Source organism: Frieseomelitta varia, unplaced genomic scaffold, assembly GCF_011392965.1.
Source record: "Frieseomelitta varia isolate USP_RPSP 00005682 unplaced genomic scaffold, Fvar_1.2 scaffold_326, whole genome shotgun sequence".
Taxonomy (NCBI): domain Eukaryota; kingdom Metazoa; phylum Arthropoda; class Insecta; order Hymenoptera; family Apidae; genus Frieseomelitta; species Frieseomelitta varia.
The window spans coordinates 672937-694485 of NW_025110064.1; the positions used below are offsets into that span (position 1 = coordinate 672937).

Below are 21549 nucleotides of genomic sequence, written 5' to 3' on the forward strand. Positions count from 1 at the left end.
ACATAATATTGTCATTGAAGCCTTAAATCAATTTTCCTATTTCGGTTAGACGTGATCGGTCAGAAATCGATCGAAATTACTCATTAATGATGAATAATAATACTATCCAAGTATTTGTTTCACAAGTTTGACGATGTTATTCCCAGAAACTGAGAGAAAGGAACGAAAGAAAGGAAAACAGAAATTCGTCAAGTGTTCCAACAGTCGTTTAAGCTACTGCAAGCAGGCACTATTGAAGTATATTCGCAAATATAGTACAAATCCACGGGTGAGTCTTGCAAACATATTTATGAACAAAGAATATTTTTCGATGGTTGCTGCGTTACTTATTTATCTTATACTTGATTCTGTAGATTCATCGTGCAGCTCTCATAAATTCCATTCGGTTCAGAGATTATTTGAGTAATTTTAAGAGAATTAATGGCAAACATGGCAGGGTGAGTATTATAGAATAAGTTATTAATTCTTAGCGCTTGAATTGTCGTTAGGTTGAAGTTTCATTTGGTATTTATGTTTTACGCTTGTTGGTTTGTTACTTCCCGACAAACATACGCGCGACTGATATGGTAAAGTTCCTACATTATATTAAATATAACATGTGACAGGATTAAAAATGATAAATGAATTAATTAGAAAGAAAGATTATAATATATTCTTTTTAATTGTCGATATGTTTCATTTTTATTTATAAAAGAAGAAATATTATTTTTTTACTCGTGTTTAAATGTGTGATTGCGAGTTATGAATTATGTACTAGAGAAACTATCGTCTTTGAAAACGTTATCATTATCAATAGGTAAGACATTGTTTCAACTTCGCAATTTTCAATTTTGCGAAAATTCTATCTAAAAGATGTATTTTTTAAATATAATTCATAAGGAATTTTTCTAATTTGTACGATAGTATTAAGATTTTTGAAGATTTGTGAGTTGTATTCTGAAAGGTAAATATTATCGAGAATTAAAATGTTGCAATCCTTTCTTACATGATAACGCAATTCTTATTTTATTGTAAACTAAGCATCGCGTGAAAAGAATTTCAAAAGAAATAATTAAAATGTTAGACACGTGTTAAAATGTTAGGAGGAAATCTTTCGCCTAGCCTATTGTTTCACGTAGTGATTCTTGGCCTTAATAGAAAAGTTTTAAAATTCTTTTTAAAAAATAATTTTCATTTTTATATTATTTTTTTCTTAATATTTATATAAAAAGTTATCAGAAAATTGTTTATCTAGAAAATGAAGTTATTTAGCTGGAGAAATATAATTTAATATAAATTTAGTAATATGTAAGGACATATATTTGGAATTTTTAAAAGATTGTGAAATTCTTTAATACTACAAGTTTATATATAGATCAAGGCTATAACTTTGAAATAAAGTCAAATAGGACACATGTTCATACATGAACATTTTTCATTGTAACCCCTGTTCACTTCTGAAGTAGGTACCACATGTTATGATCATGATATACCCCATATCTTCAACTTTATAAAATTTCTTTAAATTTTATAATTCTCAAAAAATCATACAAATCGTAGGAATTTGTTTTTTAAATTAATATTTGTTTCGTGCGATAGTTAATGACTATTATTATTTAGCTAAATATATAGTTCATTTTGTAAATTGTGTGACAGATAGAAAATATGATAGAAATGTATCACTCATTATTCTATAATTTCAAAGAATGATATTGATGAATATAAATAAATTAGACAATAAGCTTTGCTTCTCTATTATACTCTACGTAATTTTCTACACGTAATTATGCGTCAACAGATAATTTTGGAAACTTTATTTATTGGTTTTATGCAATCATTAATTGCGCACATATGATTACTTTGTTTCCAATATTATTCACAAAATTATACTAAATTTCGAATCGGTATATCCTATGTTTTATATTTTTAACATCATCATAATTGTACATAACAATTATATGTATGTAAAAATAAATTAAATATAAAAAAAGTTTGAGAAAATATATGATCAAATTTTATTATTTTTTAATAATTTTATACATATTGTAAATAATAAAATTTAAAAGACTGTAAAGCGTGAAAAATATTGAAATAATTACTATTGAATCAAAACTTATTTTTTCTTTTCAGTAAAATATATCTTTGACAAGTAATAGCTACAACGTAGTTGATGCAAAATTAGAGTCAGTAGTTTTTAATAAGTGTAATAAAATAGTATACAACATGAAATATAGTTCAAATGGATTGAATATAGACAAATAACAAAAAGCGAATTAAAAATTCTAATATTAATTTTTTGCATAAAAGTACGTCCACATTTGTTAGTGTTACTTATTAGATAATTATGTATTTAATAGTAACAAATAGGGATGGATTACTCGAAACACTGAAACATCTCAAAATCCAAATAAGTTTCAAATTTGAAAAATTCACATGAACATTCATATTTTTTTCGTGATTTTAAACTCTCGAAACTCAGATAAGGAAAAATTTAAAATCAATAAATATAGAGTTATTTGCAACGTGAATAAAAAAAAAAAAGTTTAATTCATGTGTATTTCGAATATGAGATGCTTTGCAAACGCGATTTGTTTTTAAGAATATATGCAATCGATCACAATTTTGGAATGATAATGTAAAATATTTAAAACTAAAATGATTATAAAAAAAAGAAGTATCTTGTTACTATCAATGATATACTCTGAAAGACATTTAGTCGATAAAAAAAAAAAAAAAATAGATTAGATCTATAAATAGTTCGATTGTTAGTCTAAACAAAATATAGTCGTAAACAAAAATCTAAATTAGATGTTTTTGTATGTTGTTACGTTTTTGTTTGTACTTTGTTTAACTTTTGTGACCAATAAAAATTCTTATATATAACTTTAGTTCTTAAAGCAAGAAATTCTTCCTATAAAATCAGCACTTCAAATTTCAAGAGTATCGAGAGATCTGAAAATTCCGGAATTTTACAAAATTTCGGATTCGAGTTTCGAGAATTTAAAAATTAGCTTCGAACCCATTCCCACTAACGAGGGTCGATCCATTTCTAAATTTATTTACCCATATCCATACACATAACTCTCCAAGTTAGTTCATCGCATTCTAATTGAACAAATGATAATCAAGTCTTGATTGGTATATATATAAAGACATTCAAACTCGTTCGAGAGATAGTGCGTTAAATACTAGGGCCATTTTCCCAATATATATCGGAATGGCTGCGGCCGAAGTAAGTTCGAATCATGATATATAATAACATAACATGATATATAATAACATTGCTTATTTCCCATTATAATATTTCTTACTATGAGTAACGATAACGCAATAAAATACACAAATTTGAGCGCATTTTAACAAATCACGATATGCAATAACGGGACACCTACAGTTCTTATCCTCAAGTATATACACACATTTATTATTGTACCTTGTATGAACTTGCACCTCAGGTTGCTTACACATTTATTATTTTAATTTTTTTACTGGCACTCGTTACTTCATTTAGTGATAATAAGGTTCAATGCAGGACATGTTTTTAAATATATTTATTATTATCTGCAGCCATAATTTTTCACCATTACTCCATTGTGTTCCATTTGTCTTGAATGCCGTGGTTGGCAATCAAGGTACAGAGATTATTATATAATTTGTGCTGAAGTAAGAACCAAACTTGATACTTCAAGAAGTATCTTAGATATTGTTTCGACATTTTGGCAGAATAGCTGAATAATAACGAATTACCGAGTAAAGATGCTTTCACCGTTACTTGTTATTGTTACGCACTTACTTACGCATTTGCGTGGCTTTCGTCTGGGTTTTTCCAGATTTGTTCTAGGTTTTAAAGCGTTTGGGGGATGTCCGGTAGTTTCCGCAGTGATCTGGGTTTTCCGATGTTGCCTTGCTGATCATGCTAAGCGTACATTGCATTTAATAATGAACTGTAACATTACGCACTCGTGATAACGTGTAACATTGAGAATCTATTTTAAGTTTTTACAGAAAATGCTTAAAAGTTTTAATGCTCTTAGATTTGTGATTTTTATAAGTGGCAGCTCTAGTTGAAATCCAACAGAGGCTATGTTTCTAAATTTCTTTATTGATAAACTTGTGATAACGCGGGGTAGCGCGTTAAATACTTTCTTTACTGATATTTGTCGAAACGGTTGAGTCAAATAACGAATCACGGTATCGCAGCATCGGTAATACAAGTAAGGAGGGGATGATTCCGTGTGAAAAAATAAATGGAAAAGAAAGACTACAATTTTTCATTTAAGGTTTGGTTCTTGAGCAAATCAAGTTTGAAAATCAAGTATACTTGAATTTAGCTAATTGTAGACGTCACAGAAAAGAATAATTAACGTGGTTATTCTGCGTGAAAAAATAAGTGTAAAATAAGTAAAATATAGGATAAAATTTCATTTAAAACTTCATTTTGAAAGAAATAGATCTTGAGTATGTTTCATTAAAAAAATTGTTAAATTTCCTCAAAAATAAAGCATTTTACAAAAAACTGTTAGTCTACATTTTTTACACAACTTCCTAAAATAACTTCTTGTTAATTATTGTTTTCTGTCACGTTTAGAATCAGTTAAATTCAAATTATATTTCATATATTTTCAAACGAAGCTTGAATGAATCGAATTCGACTTATTTTGCGGTCTTACGTAGAACTACTTGGTTGTATTATTATTACACAGGTTTATCGTATGTTTGTTATATATCTACTTCCTGAACAAATTTACATACTGAAACTCGTTATTGATCCTTTATTAACATCCTTCAGTATGATCTGTGCTCACCAGTGGAATAGGCACGCGTGCTTTCAATTTTCGTGTTTTGAATCAGTTTTTATAATTATACAGCGATATATAACGAAGCTGAGATAGTGTTGATAGATTAGGTTAATTAATTTTGGATCCCAAGCACAATTTACACTTTAACAAAGTTAAGAAATTCGATGCTTGGGAAGAAAGTAGCAAGACCTGTTGACGAATGTAAAAAAAAGATGGAACGGTTTGATTGTCGTCGTTTAAAAGAGAAAAACATGAAAATCAAACTCAGGTAAAGGTGAGTAAACAAATTTAAAGAAATTACTTAGATTATACTAATCTATTTTCACTAGTTTGGTTTGCATTACAATAGATCTTCACTACCGCAATTTTTGCAAAAGAAAAGTGACACAATTCAAAAAATATGATTTTCGTTGTAAAAATTTTGCAAAAATAATCTTTGATTAATTATAAAAATTTTAGTCATTGATTGTTTATAGTTTGGCTGGAATTATTTTGCTTCTCCTGATTCATGTAATGTTGTGTTCTATTTTATAAATACTTACTATGAATTGTCTTGACTCATCATTGTGAACAAATACGTTATATTGATAAAATGAGAAGCGTATTACTTTGAATTGCATTGTTTCTTTAATTAATAAAATAATATTTAATATTCTCCTACATGATTTTTCGGGTCATTTTCGTCGCGATATCATATATCTAAGATACTCCTATTGTAAATAATATTTCAATTACAAAATTAAATTATAATTAATTTATAATTAATAATATATTGTCGTGCAAATGTAAACTTTAAACATGTAAATAATCTCATAATATTATAAAATATATAAAATGTAATATCTCAGTAATTGTTTTTAAAATTACCTTAACTATTAACACCAACTTTTTCTTCTACACAGAATTGGATGAGATATATCAGAGTAATTGGTTTGTCTACAAGAATTTGCAATTTATACTTGAAACACTGGAAACTATATGTAAATTAATAGGGAAAAGGAAACAAATAGAAGTATTTCAAAATTCACAAAAATCTTCAAAAAGAAAACGACAAGAAGAAAACCATCAATTGGATACTGCTTCGTCGAATTCACCAATCGATGATGCATAACATTTTGGCAACTTACAATTAGAGGCTTCTAAATTAAGGACATTTTCTAAAACTACCCAGAGTATGATTCAAACTATAATTATGGATATATTTCTTAATGCTAATAAAGATTCCAACGATTAACTATTTTTATCCTAATAATTAACAAAACTCTTAGTTTATTTTACTATCCAATTTACTATCTTATTATATCATTTTCATTTGTTGAACGAAACTCAAATCCAGCGCCACAATCATTACCTGCTCGTTCTACTATCTTCATCGCTGGAATGATTTTTTTCTTTTTTTAAAAGATAATTTTATTTTACTGAAAAATTTAATATGTATACAGCAATCTAAGAAGTTATTAGTTTCATTTTTTTTTTTTTTTTGTAACTTCACGTTTGATTAACGTTTTTGCACAGTTGTATTTTTGGGAAATTAAAATAATTATTAATATATGTTAAGTTGCATAATTGTAAAATTTTAAATTGAATAAAAATTGTTTACTATATTTTCATATGGATTTACCTTAATTTTGCAAATGAAAATATATATTTTTCCTTCCTACGTATTAAACTCAATAAACCATAATTGCGATTGTAAATCTAAAGACACGGGATCGATCGTTTAAAACTTTTAAATAAAAATTGAAGGCTACTGAACGGAAATTTGACAAGAAACTAAGAGTGACAATTGTTGTTATACGGTTATAGTTAAAATCTAAAATTTATCTTTCTCTCCATACTTTATAGATCTGATTATATTAATTAAAAACCGGAATTCATTTGGAAAATGAATAAAATGGAATTTTTATATTGTCTGTTAACTGAAATTATGTCGCACTGAAAGTAAATATAAATATTTCTAAAATAAATGTAAATAAATAATATTTCTAAAATAAATGTAAATATTTTTAAAATAAATGTAAATAAATAATATTGCTAAAATAAATATAAATATTTCTAAAATAAATGTAAATAAATAATATTTCTAAAATAAATATAAATATTTCTAAAGTAAATGTAAATAAATAATATTTCTAAAATAAATGTAAATAAATAATATTTCTAAAATAAATGTAAATAAATAATATTTCTAAAATAGATATAAATATTTGTAAAGTAAATGTAAATGAATAATATTTCTAAAATAAATATAAATATTTCCTTTCGAATGTCGTCTTCATTATTATTTTCCTGATTTATTTTCTCTAATTTTTAGAGAATAACATAAATGTAACCACTTTTAAAACTTCTACATTCAAAGTTTAAAGACATTTAGTGTCGATTGCAGTTCGCTGAAATGTCCATACTCATGAACTGTTCGCCAACAACAGTGTGGATAAAGACTTTTATTCCTGGGCTCGTTGGAAGCTCGAACTACGCTCAAACAACTTATCTACACACAAGAAACTCAGTTTCTTGAAGACAATTGGAATGAAGTAGCGATGGAGAAATACAAGTATGAGTGATAGTAACTACAATAAATAAATAAATAGTAAATAAGTCCCATACGTCGTTACCACCAAATAAAGTAACGAGTGCTTGTAACGAGATTAAGTAACAAATGTGTATTTAGCTTTAAACATTCGGATTAAATTTTACTATTACAAAACGGAAGATTCGACTTCAAATTTCAGTTCGATTTAATTCAATCAGTTATTTTCTTTCTGAGAAGAATAAATACATGAACACATATTTAACTATAATAATAATAAAGCAAATTGGGCGCAATGTGAAGCTGAAGAGTAAAGCTAAAATTGAGAATAAAGGAATTTTCGAACGCAAACACGAGATCCGGTGTTGAAAGCGGCTCGTGTACGCGTGAATGTATTCGCGAGTGCAGCAGTTTCGAGGAATTCAAATAAGAATAGATCTAAAGAACATTTGTCTATAATTGTTACAATTGTTGGGAAAACCCATTGACACTTATAATAGCACAATCTAGTCAAGAAAGAAACATATGTTGAATGACGTGTCACAACAGGAGTTAATTGATCGTCAAATCCTCACAATTGGTGTCGAATATAATTATTACTGCAGATATTAGTTTTTACATCTGAAGTGTAAGAGATGTAAGAAAGCATTAGTAGGAAAATTATTTGACCAAGGTATTGATATTAAAAAGATATAAGGAAGAGAATTCTGACATTACACATATCGAATCAAGTTCCGAAATTGTAATCTATAGCTTGGTCTTATCGACTACAACGACTGTTACTATTATCATAATTGTTTCATACTTTCTCGCACATCTTCTATGCCATAATAGTCATTCGACAATACAATACAGGATGTCCATAAAGTCTCTTTAAAATTTCAAAAATTTATTACAAAGGCAAATGAAAAGACAGATAAGTGGAAATTATTAAAAAATGAGACGTATATATTTAAGTTATATATTTCTTTACCTTCATATGAGCATCATTATACTCGATTTCACGATCGATGTTTTTCTCAGATATTCTTGGTCGTCTACTCCTCCCTTTATCGAACACTGTCCCTGTCTCCATAAATTTCTTGTGTCATGCACGAATTGATGGACGTGACGGTGGATCTCTTCCATACTTAGTTCTGAAGTTTCGCTGAGTTTGCAGATCCAATTTAGTTTCAATGAACCACGATACAGACTGTGCCTTCTCTTGAGGAGTAGCCATTTTGTAAGGAGTTCATTTAACAGTATCTTATTCATCAACAGGGTACCTGAAATGCAATGTGATAAAAACCTTGAGATAATTACTGAGTATATAGAACAAAATCTGATGAAGAGTCTCATCAATTGCCTTTGTAATAAATTTTCGAAATTGTAAAGAGACTTTATTGCAAAAGTCACTGATTATTATTTGCACCAACTTCAACTTGCTCGTCGCGTGTACAGTATGTTCATAACTTGTGTGACCCACTTCAAGAGCTGATTGTACGCCTAAAAATAATGAAAAAAAGTCATATATAAATATATGTTCTATCTGTTTTCGTTTATGAGATATAATGAATTTTCTGTTTCAATTACTTTTACAAAACATGCTCGAAATGACCACCTTGCATTTGAAGACAAGCCTGCACTCGTCTTGTCACTCATCTGGTTACTCTCTCTATCATTCCTGGTGTTTCTCGAATTTGTCGGAAGTTTTGCTCTATTCTATTTCGTAGTATTTCAGCATGTTCAATCGATGTTGCGTGTACAATAGATTTTAAATGTCCCGACAAATGAAAATCTAATGGATTTAAATCCGGAGAACGGACAGGACCTCCACGACCAATCCATTTATTTGCAAAGTGTTGATTTAAAAATTGCCTAGCCACTCGGCTAAAATGCGGCGGAGCTCCATCATGCATAAACCGCATACGAAGTCAAATATCGACTGGAACTTCTTCTAATATTTCGTGTAAACGCGTGCTGTTAGTTTCCCATCAAGAGAAAAAGATCCAATTAAAAATTTATCAATTATTCCTGCCCATACGTTTAAACTAAACTGGTGTTGATGTCTTGAATGCACAATAACATGTAGGTTTTCTTCATCCCAATTATGATTATTATGAAAATTGAATGTACCATCCCTGGTAAAACTAGCTTACTTAGAGTTCGCTCGGTTTATAAAATTCATTATATCTCATAAACGAAGACAGATAGGACATATATTTATATGACTTTTTTCATTATTTTTAGGTGTACAATTAGCTCCGAAAGTGGGTCCCACAAGTTACGAAACACCCTGTATATCTCTTCTCGCAGTTGTGCCGCTCCTTCTAAACACATTAATCTTCAGAGTTGTGTTTGCCAATATCCTTTCTTAGCCTTGTACAATATTAGTTGTAAATGGTTCCCTTCGACCATCTTCGGTCTTTGTATCGTACCCAATTAGTAGTCTTCTCATCTATTGATACCTTCTGTCATAATGTTTATGACGCTTTGCAGCTTCTTTACCTGCGTACCCTAATCTTATGAGCCTACTGCACTTGTTTCATTGTCCATTTTATCGAGTACGTGCTTGATATTGTAGATGTTGAAGATTTTCGAGATGTAAAATATATATTCCTTGATCGCTTAAAATCTTCAGTGGACATGATCCTTCATTGGACATTTTACAATCGTGAATTTCGCACGAAAGTATTTATCATCTGCTATAACAAGCAGACATTAATTTTTTTCTTTACCTGTTTTATATCAAGCTTGCATTGCTTCTTTTCTGCACAATGTATGCAACTCAAACAGATTTTTTACTATCTATTTATTCAAGAAGCGATGCATATCGGCAAACCATTAATTCTTAAATCTAATAATTTTCTCCATACCTAAATGTCCGACGTTGTCGTGAATGTATTTGCAGAATGTATTGGGAATTATCCAAGCTTCTCTCTTGTCTTGGTATGATTTATTATTTTTCCTATTTTGTCGTGGATCGGCAGAGAATATTTCGGATTTGCAACAATTGCTCATCTTGAAGGTATGTCACGATAATCCAGCAGCCTTTGTAATGGCTACTATAAGGACGGTCGGCATATAGTTTTTTGGCTAAGTGCGTCTATCCTAACTCCCGGTAAATACTAGATTTCAAAGGTATATTTCTGCATGGCAATAAATTTTTCTTTGAACGATTTCAAATTGTATTCCTAGTAGGTAGCTAACGCTTCCGGGACCTTAAGTCATTTTAGAATTCATGGTCTGAAGCAAAAAAGAATTAATTTTACAAAAACTTTCATTGCAGAAGTTTATGTACTGTAGATAGTTGTAATATTTTGTATCTGTGGCTGTAAGGAAAAATGCCAAAATTTCAAAAAATTCATGTTTATGCATTAATTGAATTGTATTTACAGAAGAAATATGCTAATACAATTAATTTTTCTAATGCAGAATCTGCTGCTATGCGCTTTGTTCAATGATTCTCGCAATTGGGGTCTGATTATACGTTACCTCAAGAAATACAAAAAAGTTGTATAGAAAAGAATTGATTGAGGACTTTCTGTAGACTTATTTTTTTTTATAAACACAATAATGCATTTAGAAAATGCAGGTATAACATTTTTAAAAAGTGGAATTATAAATTTTTTTATAGATTGATCGATATTCTTTATAAAAATGTATTAATCTATGTATATCAAAAAATTATTAATTTAGGAGATATTTTAATTTTAAGTTCGTAAAGATGAGGAAGAAACTTTATAAATTTGAAATTCCTAAGTTAATAATTTTTCGACACACATAAGTTAATACATTATAAAGAATGTAGAGCTGTATTTACGATCAATGTATAAAGAAATATATGATTCTAAAAAAAAAGTAAAAAAAATTTGCATGTGCATTTTCTAAGTGCATCGTGTTTATAAAAAAAGTAAAGCTGCAAGAAAGTAGAGAGTAGAGCAGATTTCATGCTAATCAACTTTCATCTTTACTATATCACTTATCGTTCTTGATACTCTCAATTACCCAAACGACTCAGATTATGGTGCAATCAAGAAGTGATGCAAAAGTAAGTTGAATAAAAAAAAAAAGTAACATTTTCTTCATTTAAAATTCGTTATTGAATTGAGGAAACCGAGCAAATAAATCGTTAAGAGGGGAAAATTTTCTCTTGCAGATCCAGTTCAACCCAATTCGAAATTACTCAAATTCTAATACACGTGTCACTCTTTCTTTTCCACTTATTTTAGAGATATTCCATATAAAATATTTTTTTATTCTCACTTGTACAAAAATAGGAAACTTTTGCAAAAAGAATTACTAAGTGTACTTTTAAATTATTTGTAGTTACGAAATTAGAAAAGTACAAATTAAAAATTTAAGTCGTACATAATAGAAATGATTTAATATACAGGGTGAATAACTCGCTGTTAAATTCACTCTGTGAAAAACTGTTTCAGACAAATGATTTCAAGAAAGCTTTAACTTAATCATACTATATAAGCTTTCTTGTAGGTGAACGTATTCAAAACATGTTCACGAATAAATTCTATTTTTATGAATCTCCAGTGTATCTTGTTTTAGCATTAAAATATCGTGTGAAATGCATCGTTTCGATGCAACTTCCGTGTTTGATCGTTAACTTCCATGTGACTCAGGAATGGGGAGTGGACCATCATGCCAAATCATTTTTTTCCTTTCTGCCTCGTCATCTTCGCGCAGGATAGTGGTTTCTCCATACAAATGAAGCGGTCAAGAGATGGTATTCACCGGGGATGCCCCACTATCACTCGCAAGAATCCACAGGAAACGTTGGACTGACAGTACTTAGGTAGATACACGTGAACTATCAGTTGGTGAAGATCATACTCAAGTAGTTTATTGACAAGTTGGAGTCAGATTGTAATCAATCTCGCTCTGTCAACAATTATCGTTTGTGGATACAAGGAATCTTATAAACGACTGTGTGACATAACATTTTGTGAGATGAGGTGCATATAACAGCTCGCGAGTTCCTTCTGGATCGATTGATGAACGATGCGATATTGTTGAAATAATCTAAGGTGTTTCCTGTTCTTTTTTTTTCAGCGTTGAAGAAGTGTGACTTGTGAAATTGGTAGAATTAATATAACAATAGTTTGATGTGCTTGAAGTCAAGTCAAATTTCGTGCTTGGAATTCTTTTGGCAATTTAAATTTGTTGATGGCGAAGTTACTGTTACTTGGTGCTGCTAATTCAAGCAGAATTCAAGAAATGTATAAATAATCGACGATAGATGGGAAGATTGGTGAAATCTACGGGATGTTTGAAAAACACGAACTACATCTATAAAATATAATTTTGATAATTGAAGAATCTCGTTTGAGGTTTATTTTCATAAAAATATATCTGATAACTGTGTAGAATAATGGATTAATTGATGAATCTTTCTTTTTATTTATCGTCACTCACATTTCATATTTCCCTGTAAGAGAGTAACGAAATAAAGAGAAATATCATTCGATTCAGTGATCAGTGTATTTCTAGCTTCAAACAATATTTTTTTACATACACTTTTCTCATTGTCTCTTTCTTAACATTCTATGTAGTGGTTTAATGTTTAAGGAAGACAAATAAATTTAGTTTCGAAAGATTTGAAAAGTTGATAAACTCATGATTATAGCGTAGAGGAAAATCAATTGTGATTAGTTCCGCGGGTAAAATGACGATTCGAACCGGTTTTCCTCTGATTACGATAACGACGCATCAAACTGCGACTTTTGATCTTTGATAAAGCTTATCGTTTGCTGATGTATGTAAATATATTGCCGAATTTTTATTGCTTCAATAGTTTCAATTTCCTCGAATCTTTCCCAAGTTGGAGGAAACGCATCGAGCACAGTGTTAATAAAACAAAAGATGGCACGAAGACGTTCTCTTCTTGTTCAACCTAATTTTCTTCTGGGCTTTTTTCTTTAATTTTATTGTCTATTTTTTTCTTGTTTATTGTTCCATTATTTCTATTATTGAAAATCTCTTAAATTGCTTCCTTTATTTTTGTCAATTTCTTATGCTTAACTCTTCGCATTATTTGGATATATTTCTTTGTATAATTTGGATATATTTTTTTGTATAATCTGGATCGTTTAAGGATAATTTCACTTGTTAATTCTTTTTTCGAAACAAATATTTTCATTCTGAAATTTTTATTTCAAAGACTTGACTTAAAAACTAGTTTTTATCGTATAAGCATAACCGATCTCATTAAGCAATTCAAAATTTTTTCACATTTTTTGAAAGCCTAAAATAGTGAAAACGTTAGATAAAGAGATGAACGATTCATCTTTCCTATAGATAGTATTATACAATAATACGATAATATATGCTTACAAAAGTTTAAATCTGTAGACTGAATTTTAACAAACACAGAGAGATATATTTTAATCATGTTAAACAAATATTAATATTAATATTTATTTTACTATCATAATACACAATATTAATTCCATTAGACAATTATTAGTTCATTAATAGTTTTTATGTCACTATCATTAACTCAAATAAGATATGGAACTTTAATTACAAAAATAAATTTTAGTAATCTATTAATTTAATAATATATTTATGACATGTTGCAGAGTTTCAGGATGATCAGAGTCATCATCAAGGCTGTTTTGTTGCTACATCTTTTTCAATTGATAGCTGGCCAATCACCGTGTCCTAACTATTTTCAATATGTTAAGGATGAGGCTTCAAATAAACTTATCGGTTACATTGAAATACCATCACCGCCAAAAGGAGTTAACTTGCGATTAAGTGTCAGTTTAAGCGTTGCTGTCGCATTACCTTCGGTAAATGGATCTTTTACTCATGTTTGCAAATATTGTTTGATTTCGTTAAATAATCGAGACTTAATATACATAGGTATTCTAGAGTTTAACAGATAAACTTTATACTTTTTCAGTATTTTATGAGTATAGTATCAAGCAAAGAATGTTATTTATTATATGTGCATATTATATAAATTAATCAGTTAATTAATTATTATTCATTTAATTAATATATATATTATTTTTAATCAATTAATTTATTATTTTATTATTTTATTCAATTTATTTAATATAAATTACTTACCAATCGTTTACCAAAACATAATAAAAATACAAAAAGCAAAAAAAATAATACGATTGTCATCAACTTTTCATACCACTGAATTTTTGTATTTGTGGGCTTTATTAATGTGAATTTAAAGATAAAAGGGAAACCGAAATATGCTTTATAAATCGATAAATTCAATTTTTAATCGTTCATATTTTTAAATGGAGAGTTAATAGTTATGTTGATTATATAATTATGTAAATCTATTCTTACACTAATATAATGTTTTTTATTATTACTATAGAACATACTGATAAAATTTGTCTGCTGTTTCTTTTACCAGTCTGCATGTTTTTCTTTTTTTTGATCAAATTATATATTGTCTTAATTTCATTTTATCCTTATAAATTGTATAATAAGTACAGATTCAGAGAAAATATTTTTCGAGAACTAAGAATTTCAACCATTGTTACTTTAAATTTTTGAATATAAGTTACTGAAGTAATTTTTGAATATAAATTACTGAAGTAATTTTTGAATATAAATTACTGAAGTAATTTATCGTACGAACGACGTAATATACGCCGAAAATGAAGAAGTGTTTAATTTGGAACTGGTTTCAAAAATTAATTTCCGTTGCAGAAAACATTTGTAGTTAAAAATTCACTTAAATCTGCTTCAACAAATATATATGGCGTATTGCGATAATGAATAGTTAAGAGTGAATAGCTTTTCTGCCGAATAAAATATTCGTTACTTTGAAATTTACTTTTAAAGTAAAAATAAAATATACGTACATAATTGTAAGATTATATTATGTTAAATTTGAAGTTCGAGGTATCCTGGTTGTACAGCAATGTTAATGAACATTGAATCATTATTATCATATACTTCCTCATTTGCATTATTCGGAGTTTTATTTACAAATCTATCGAACATTTAATATTAACTCATTGAATTTTCCTAGATTTAAAAAAATTACACGAATATTATAACACTTAATATCACTTAATTAACACTTGTCGTTTTAAACAAAATATTTTTTTCTATTAAAATTAAAGTTTTTGCACCATTTTATAGGTATATTGAAAAAAAAATAGACACTACAAAAGCATTACATGTGTTTTAGAAATATGTTGGTCGATTAGAGTTAGCACGGTCGAAAGAGCAATCGATCAAGGCGGTTAATCGGGGCAGGCCGTTGACATATAAAGTCCATTTTCCTCTTCCCCGTCCGATACCATCCTTAACCGGGTTGTGGTTCAATGATCAACTCATCTGCTCTGGTCCACGTGGTATGTACATTTTTTCAAAGATAAAGCATGATACTTTTCATTTTCTTCAAGAATAATATTATGTAAATGATGCCACGAGATATTGTTAGTTTTCTTTTTTTTAATTGTTAGTCTAAAGTCTGAAAGATTTAATCATTTTAAATTATTTGCATTCATCGGCACTAAATGAATCTAACAGCTGATCAAATTATCATTTCGTGATAATTGGCGTGTATCTTTATACTGTAATAATTAAATTAATTTTGATTTATAAATACCAAGTTTCCTTTTTCAAATGAAGCATAGTTTCTCAGATAATTGACAGAGTTCGAATAATTTGATTTAATTAAAATGAACTGAAAAAGTTTAACAAATAACTGATTAATTATTTGTAACAATTACAGCAACTGGACCAATTGTCACCGCCATCATGTTGAACCACACGTTGTTCCCACCTCATGCTCTCAGTGTGGGAACACAACCAGCTACAGACACAAATCCAACTTCATCGATAATTGGTCGACCTGAATTTCCATTTATTTATTCACCCTTGGAAACAGAATTAAATGTGTCAAATGTTAGACCTGCGCCAGCAAACAACAATCGACAAAGTGATTTGACGTGTGGTCGAAGCAGTAACAAGATAAATCCTCTCATAGCTAATGGCGAAATCACGTATCGCGGCCAGTGGCCCTGGCTGGCAGCAATTTTTCTCGTCAAACTCGAGTTTGAGTTCCAATGCGCAGGGTCGTTAATCTCGAATAACCATGTCATCACAGGTTTGTGAATTTTTATGCAACTAAAAGCAAAGACAAAAAAAAGATAATCAGAATGGAAATTCATAGGATAACAATTTTTTTTTTTTAATCTAAAATGTTTTTGGTTGCAAATAACGATTACAGATTTTAAAAACAATTTCTTCGCTGCGAATAATAATTATTATCGACGAGAGAGAAATTCATTTCGATTACTTATAACAATTCTCGATAAGGGAAACATTCTTTCAGTTGCTTAGAATAATTATCGAGGAGAGAAATTTATTTCGATTCTCTTTCTTCGTTAATTTACATCAGAAAGTAATAACTTTAGGTTTTGAAAATATTTTAATGTGGTTGCGGAGGATTATGTTGGTTGAATGCATAATACTTTACACTTTTTTAAATAATTGAAATGGAGTTTTCGTCATCAATAACTTGTATAAGCAATCGAAATAAATTCTTTTTATCGATAACTATTATAAGCGACTGAAATAGAATTTTTATCGACAATGATTATCGACGATGAGGAACATTTTCACTTATTTGTGGTTGTTGTTTGCAACCAAAATGTTTAATTTTTTAATCATATTTTTGAAAAATTTTCTTTACATTATGAATATTAATATCATCGAGTTTCAGTTACTGATTATTTTCATAAAAATTTTTGTGACAACTTATTTTTGGCAAAAAAACAATTTTTTGAAATATTTAACTTCAAAATCTGTATATAATTTGATTTGTATATTATTGATAGGGTATATAAAAATTATATGTCACATAACGAATCGATTCTATCGACCAATTTCACTTAAAAAAAACATAGATGATCTTTGTCCTTCACGCATTCACTTGCACAAAAATAAATTACATCAAATCCTGTCCTCTTCGATGTTATTCAACTTTCGTTTGATACATTTTCTCATACAGCAATCAATTTTCGAATAACCCTAAATCGCAATATTATTAAATGCTCTATACTATTTAAAACATTTCATATCAGATATTTTAGTTTCTGTTTCATCGTTAATAACACACTATTTATTTTACATTTAATTATGAAATGTAATATATTATTAATAAAGATTATAGTTAATGAAATTTTAAGAAAGTTTTCCAAGAGAACGATTCAATTGTGACAGTTCCTTTTGACAAGTTTAGTCCTCGCAAAAAGTAGAATACGATGCGAACATAAAAAAATTTGATCTTGAAATTTAAGGTCAAGGTTAATTTTGCAACAACTCTTCTCGTTTCGAAGGTGTAGAACTGACATATAATTTTTATACATCCCGCCTTTATTTTAGACTTTACTTTGTTCAATAAGCTCTTAATTTCTTCCGTTTAATTTTTAAGAAAGATGAAAAATATATTAATGAGGGTATTAAAATAAAGAATTTATTATAAACGATGAAGAAAATGTATAAATTGCATTGCAAAGATAAAGCGATTACTTCAAAAAAATACTAAAAAATTTTACTTCTCACACCAGTGACTAAATTAATTTCTTCTCATTTCTTTTTCTTTCTTTTTTTGCACAGTCTACATTGCACACAGATTTTCCTCAGTAACCAACGAAACTTCATTGCCGAACATTGCGATATTATAGACACAATTTTTCTTTCAGCTGCGCATTGTTTTACATTAAATAATGTAAATCTTCCTCCTGGGACGTTTTTGGTATCCCTGGGACGTTATCGACTTCGGAACTGGAGAGAAAAGGGTTCAGTGAATCGAGAAGTAATCGACTACAAGCTTCATCCAGATTATGACGGGAGCGGCAATGCTGATTCAGATCTAGCCGTATTAGTATTGCGAGAGAGCGTAGAATACACTTCGACGATCAAGCCAATTTGTCTTTGGTCTGGATCTTCGCTTCTTTCGAACGTTGTAGGTAAAGTTGGCCATGTAGTAGGCTGGGGACGAGATGAAGAAGGAAATCGATACGTTCAAGAGCCTCGGCAGACCAATTCTCCGATCGTGGCCCAAGTAAGTCCGATTTTCAAGCGAAATTTTCATACAAGATTGATTACTTGTGAATAATCATAGATATAACGAATAAAACTTAATATCTATTATTATTATATATATTATTAATATATATATTAATATATATAATATAAACTTAATAATATGTTAGTTAATGAAGTTTTGTATTTCTTGAAATATTTAATTATTAACTTAATTTATATTAAGTTATTAATTAAATATTATGATACACTATATCATATAACGAAAAAACCCTTTACGTTATTCGTCTGGCTTCTTCGTCAAACATTAAAGTTTCAATTAATGATTGATGCATTCGAATTGTCATTTCGCCAAATGAAACATAAACCATGGAGAGATTTTAGTTATACTACTATAGTCATACTATAATATTTATAATTATATTATGCAGGGTGATTCCCGCAATTAGGACGGAGTTATATCTCAAGAATGTCAAGACGTACAGAAAAATAAAGAAAGTTGATCGGTATGAGAGGCTACTTTCCTGCAGGTTTATTTTTTTTTTTTTATAAGTTTTCACCTAGAAAATGCGAATGTTTTTTTTAAATGGAATTATATACTTTTCTTTGCATTAATTAGCTCGACATTTTCTATAAAAAAGTATTAACCTTTGCATGTATAAAAATTGTTAGTTTAGGAAATATTTCAATTTTAATTTTGTAAAATACAACAGACAGATATGACAGGCAAGGGCAGTATGAATACAAGAACATAGACAATAAATAGTTTACATAAACATAAAATTTTTTTCATGACAACTCAGCATGTATTGAAGATTGAAACCACTTTATAATCCCCTAAAACTTGCTCGCCAATTTATTGAATTTTATATATCAGGTGAAATGAAAATAAATATAACGATGAAAATAATACAATTTCTCGAAATTTTAGGGAGTAAAAGAAAAGCCTCAATCTTCAAACATATGCTAGAAAATCTTTCAGTGTTTTTACATGTTATGACAATTTATAATTATAACGTTGAGAAGAAAACTATCTTCACTTGCCTATTCGCATACATAATGTGATACAAAAAATTAATGACTGACCGTGGAGGCTTCAAACTCCACTTTATTTTCTGATATACAATGCATTAATCCTCAAATAGTATTGTTGAGTTAATATTATGTATTGGAAAATAATTCATGTCGGACCACATCAGATTAGGGTATTTGATTTTATTTATTTCATATTATGGATAGAGATTAATTATATAAAATTAATTAGATAAAATTATATAAAATTAAAAGTTTCAAAATTTCGTAATTTATTTTTGTATTATGTTTCTAATGGGATTTAATAATACTAGTTGAGAGATAAAATACTATTGGATAGTATATTATATATATATACACACACACACACGATTTTATCCAGTAGTATAGTATATTGGATAGTATATATATATATACCCTTGTAACGTACAACTTTACATATATATCAAAATTTACAAATATATTTTATATATAGACCTATATCCAACTTTTGGCTGATAGTGTATATTATAGAAAAGTATGAAAGAAAAAGAAGTTATGTGCAAATATCAAATATCATTAAATTTGTTAGATTATAAAAAGATTAATATATCTAATGCAGTAAGATTAAAAATAAAAATGCAATTTCAAACAATAGTTTGACATTGCATCCATAATTATTTAATAATCTTGTCTTTCATAATCAGAAATATAAAAATTTATTTGCTTTCTTTATGTTTTGAAACATCATTTTACTCACACTTTATTTACTTAATATATTTTTATACATACGTACCTTTTCTTTCTCTTGTATCATAAAATTCATTTTTATTCAGATTCCATAGATATAATATTTTAAATTCTATAGATACAATAATAAATTATCATATCTTTCCTCTGTTCACAATCATTAATGTTCGTATATAAATTCAAAGAGTTGCAAGTTGTAGGTAAATAACGATTCAATGAATAAATTACAGGAAGTTTGTCTTTGGAGCAACAGAAATTTTGTTGCATTCACTTCAAATCGGACGTTCTGCGCTGGTGAAAGAAACGGAAGTGGCCCTTGTAACGGCGACAGCGGAAGCGGTTTCGTGATCTACAATAACGAAACGGATCGTTATTATCTGCGAGGAGTTGTTTCGAGATCTCTTTTAGATAGTAATACTCTGTCTTGTGATTTAACGCAATTCGTCGTTTATGTGGACATTGCGCAACATTTAGACTGGATAGAGAGACAGATTTCTGTTTAAATTACTGGTGATCTGTAACCATAAGTTAGTTGGTCGATTAATTTTTACATATAAATTATTATTTTACTATATTGAACATTAAATACTTTACTTTCAATTTGTGGATTACCAAATCAATAGCGAATTAATAGATTGCTTTTCTTTCTATTTGGATTTTTTTAGACTTGTGTTATGGATTATAGATCTTGGTTTATTCGTACTGATGAATTATTTAAATAATGTGATTTGTAAATAGTGAAATTTAAACGTAATATTTTTGTACTTCTTATATTTGTACCATGTTTTATTACTCGTGTACTACCGGTCGTATCAGTATTTATGACATTGTATACAAATGTACAAAAATAGACGAGTTACCTGTAAGAATAGATAATACAGCGTAATTTAACTGTTTTATATCTTATCGCGCATAATATTTATTATTGACATATTTTTCGCTCTTGCAATTTGTAAGATAAATACGCAAATCGATTGTATTTTTCTTACGCATAAAGCTTGTATTTCATTTCTTTTTTCATAATCAGTTATATATAGTTTTATGCAATGTTGTAAATAGTTTTATAAATTTGTAAAGACTTATTCATCATATATTCTAGTTTTGATATTAAAGTATTCCATTGCAATATAAATGTTTGTACTTTTTTCCTACGATATTAATTGCACTTATTGTAAAATTATATGAATCGAGTATAAATAAATTTATATTTATAGGTAACAATGTACAAAAATCTTTTTAACTGATTATAGAACTAAGAATAACATAACGCGATTAGTAACACAACCAGAACACAATGATGCGTATTTCTATTTATTTTCAATTATACACTTTTACACATAAATCATTTCTTATTGTATAAAGATAGTGATAAGTGAAATATATAGAATGGAAGAAAATAAGTGTACAACGATACAAACTCGAATGATATGTATATATTGTATATAC

The 21549-nt window shown here is 28.5% G+C and overlaps 1 protein-coding gene and 1 long non-coding RNA gene across 5 annotated transcripts; one reads left to right on the top strand and one right to left on the bottom strand.

The window, feature by feature from the left end:
* Positions 1–98: 98 nt before the first annotated feature.
* On the top strand, positions 99–21002 carry LOC122530075 (serine protease gd-like). Of its 3 annotated transcripts, none has more exons than XM_043656726.1 (7): positions 99–268; positions 354–437; positions 13887–14099; positions 15476–15641; positions 16025–16399; positions 18000–18361; positions 20334–21002. In XM_043656726.1, exons 1-7 carry the CDS (start codon positions 134–136, stop codon positions 20604–20606), a joined length of 1608 nt encoding a protein of 535 aa, XP_043512661.1. In that variant the 5' UTR covers positions 99–133; the 3' UTR covers positions 20607–21002. The 3 variants fall into 3 exon arrangements, with proteins under 3 accessions (XP_043512661.1, XP_043512663.1, XP_043512662.1); XM_043656728.1 differs by lacking the exons at positions 99–268; positions 354–437 and adding exons at positions 12086–12260; positions 12358–12635; XM_043656727.1 differs by lacking the exons at positions 99–268; positions 354–437 and adding an exon at positions 12087–12332.
* LOC122530084 lies at positions 9521–15541 on the bottom strand. 2 transcript variants are annotated; one of them, XR_006306908.1, is made up of 4 exons: positions 15465–15541; positions 15144–15274; positions 10164–10533; positions 9521–9989 (listed from the first exon to the last, which is right to left on the bottom strand). It is a non-coding gene; the product is annotated as an uncharacterized LOC122530084 (long non-coding RNA). The 2 variants fall into 2 exon arrangements; XR_006306909.1 differs by having other exon boundaries at positions 15144–15309; positions 15465–15496.
* Positions 21003–21549: the final 547 nt, after the last annotated feature.

Bases quoted from the DNA above. Each gene is read 5' to 3' on its own strand.
- LOC122530075 (XM_043656726.1), top strand. From the start codon at position 134: ATGTTATTCCCAGAAACTGAGAGAAAGGAACGAAAGAAAGGAAAACAG. The intron at 438-13,886 runs GTGAGTATTATA...GACATGTTGCAG, and splicing joins TTAATGGCAAACATGGCAGG to AGTTTCAGGATGATCAGAGT. The intron at 15,642-16,024 runs GTATGTACATTT...TAACAATTACAG, and splicing joins CATCTGCTCTGGTCCACGTG to CAACTGGACCAATTGTCACC.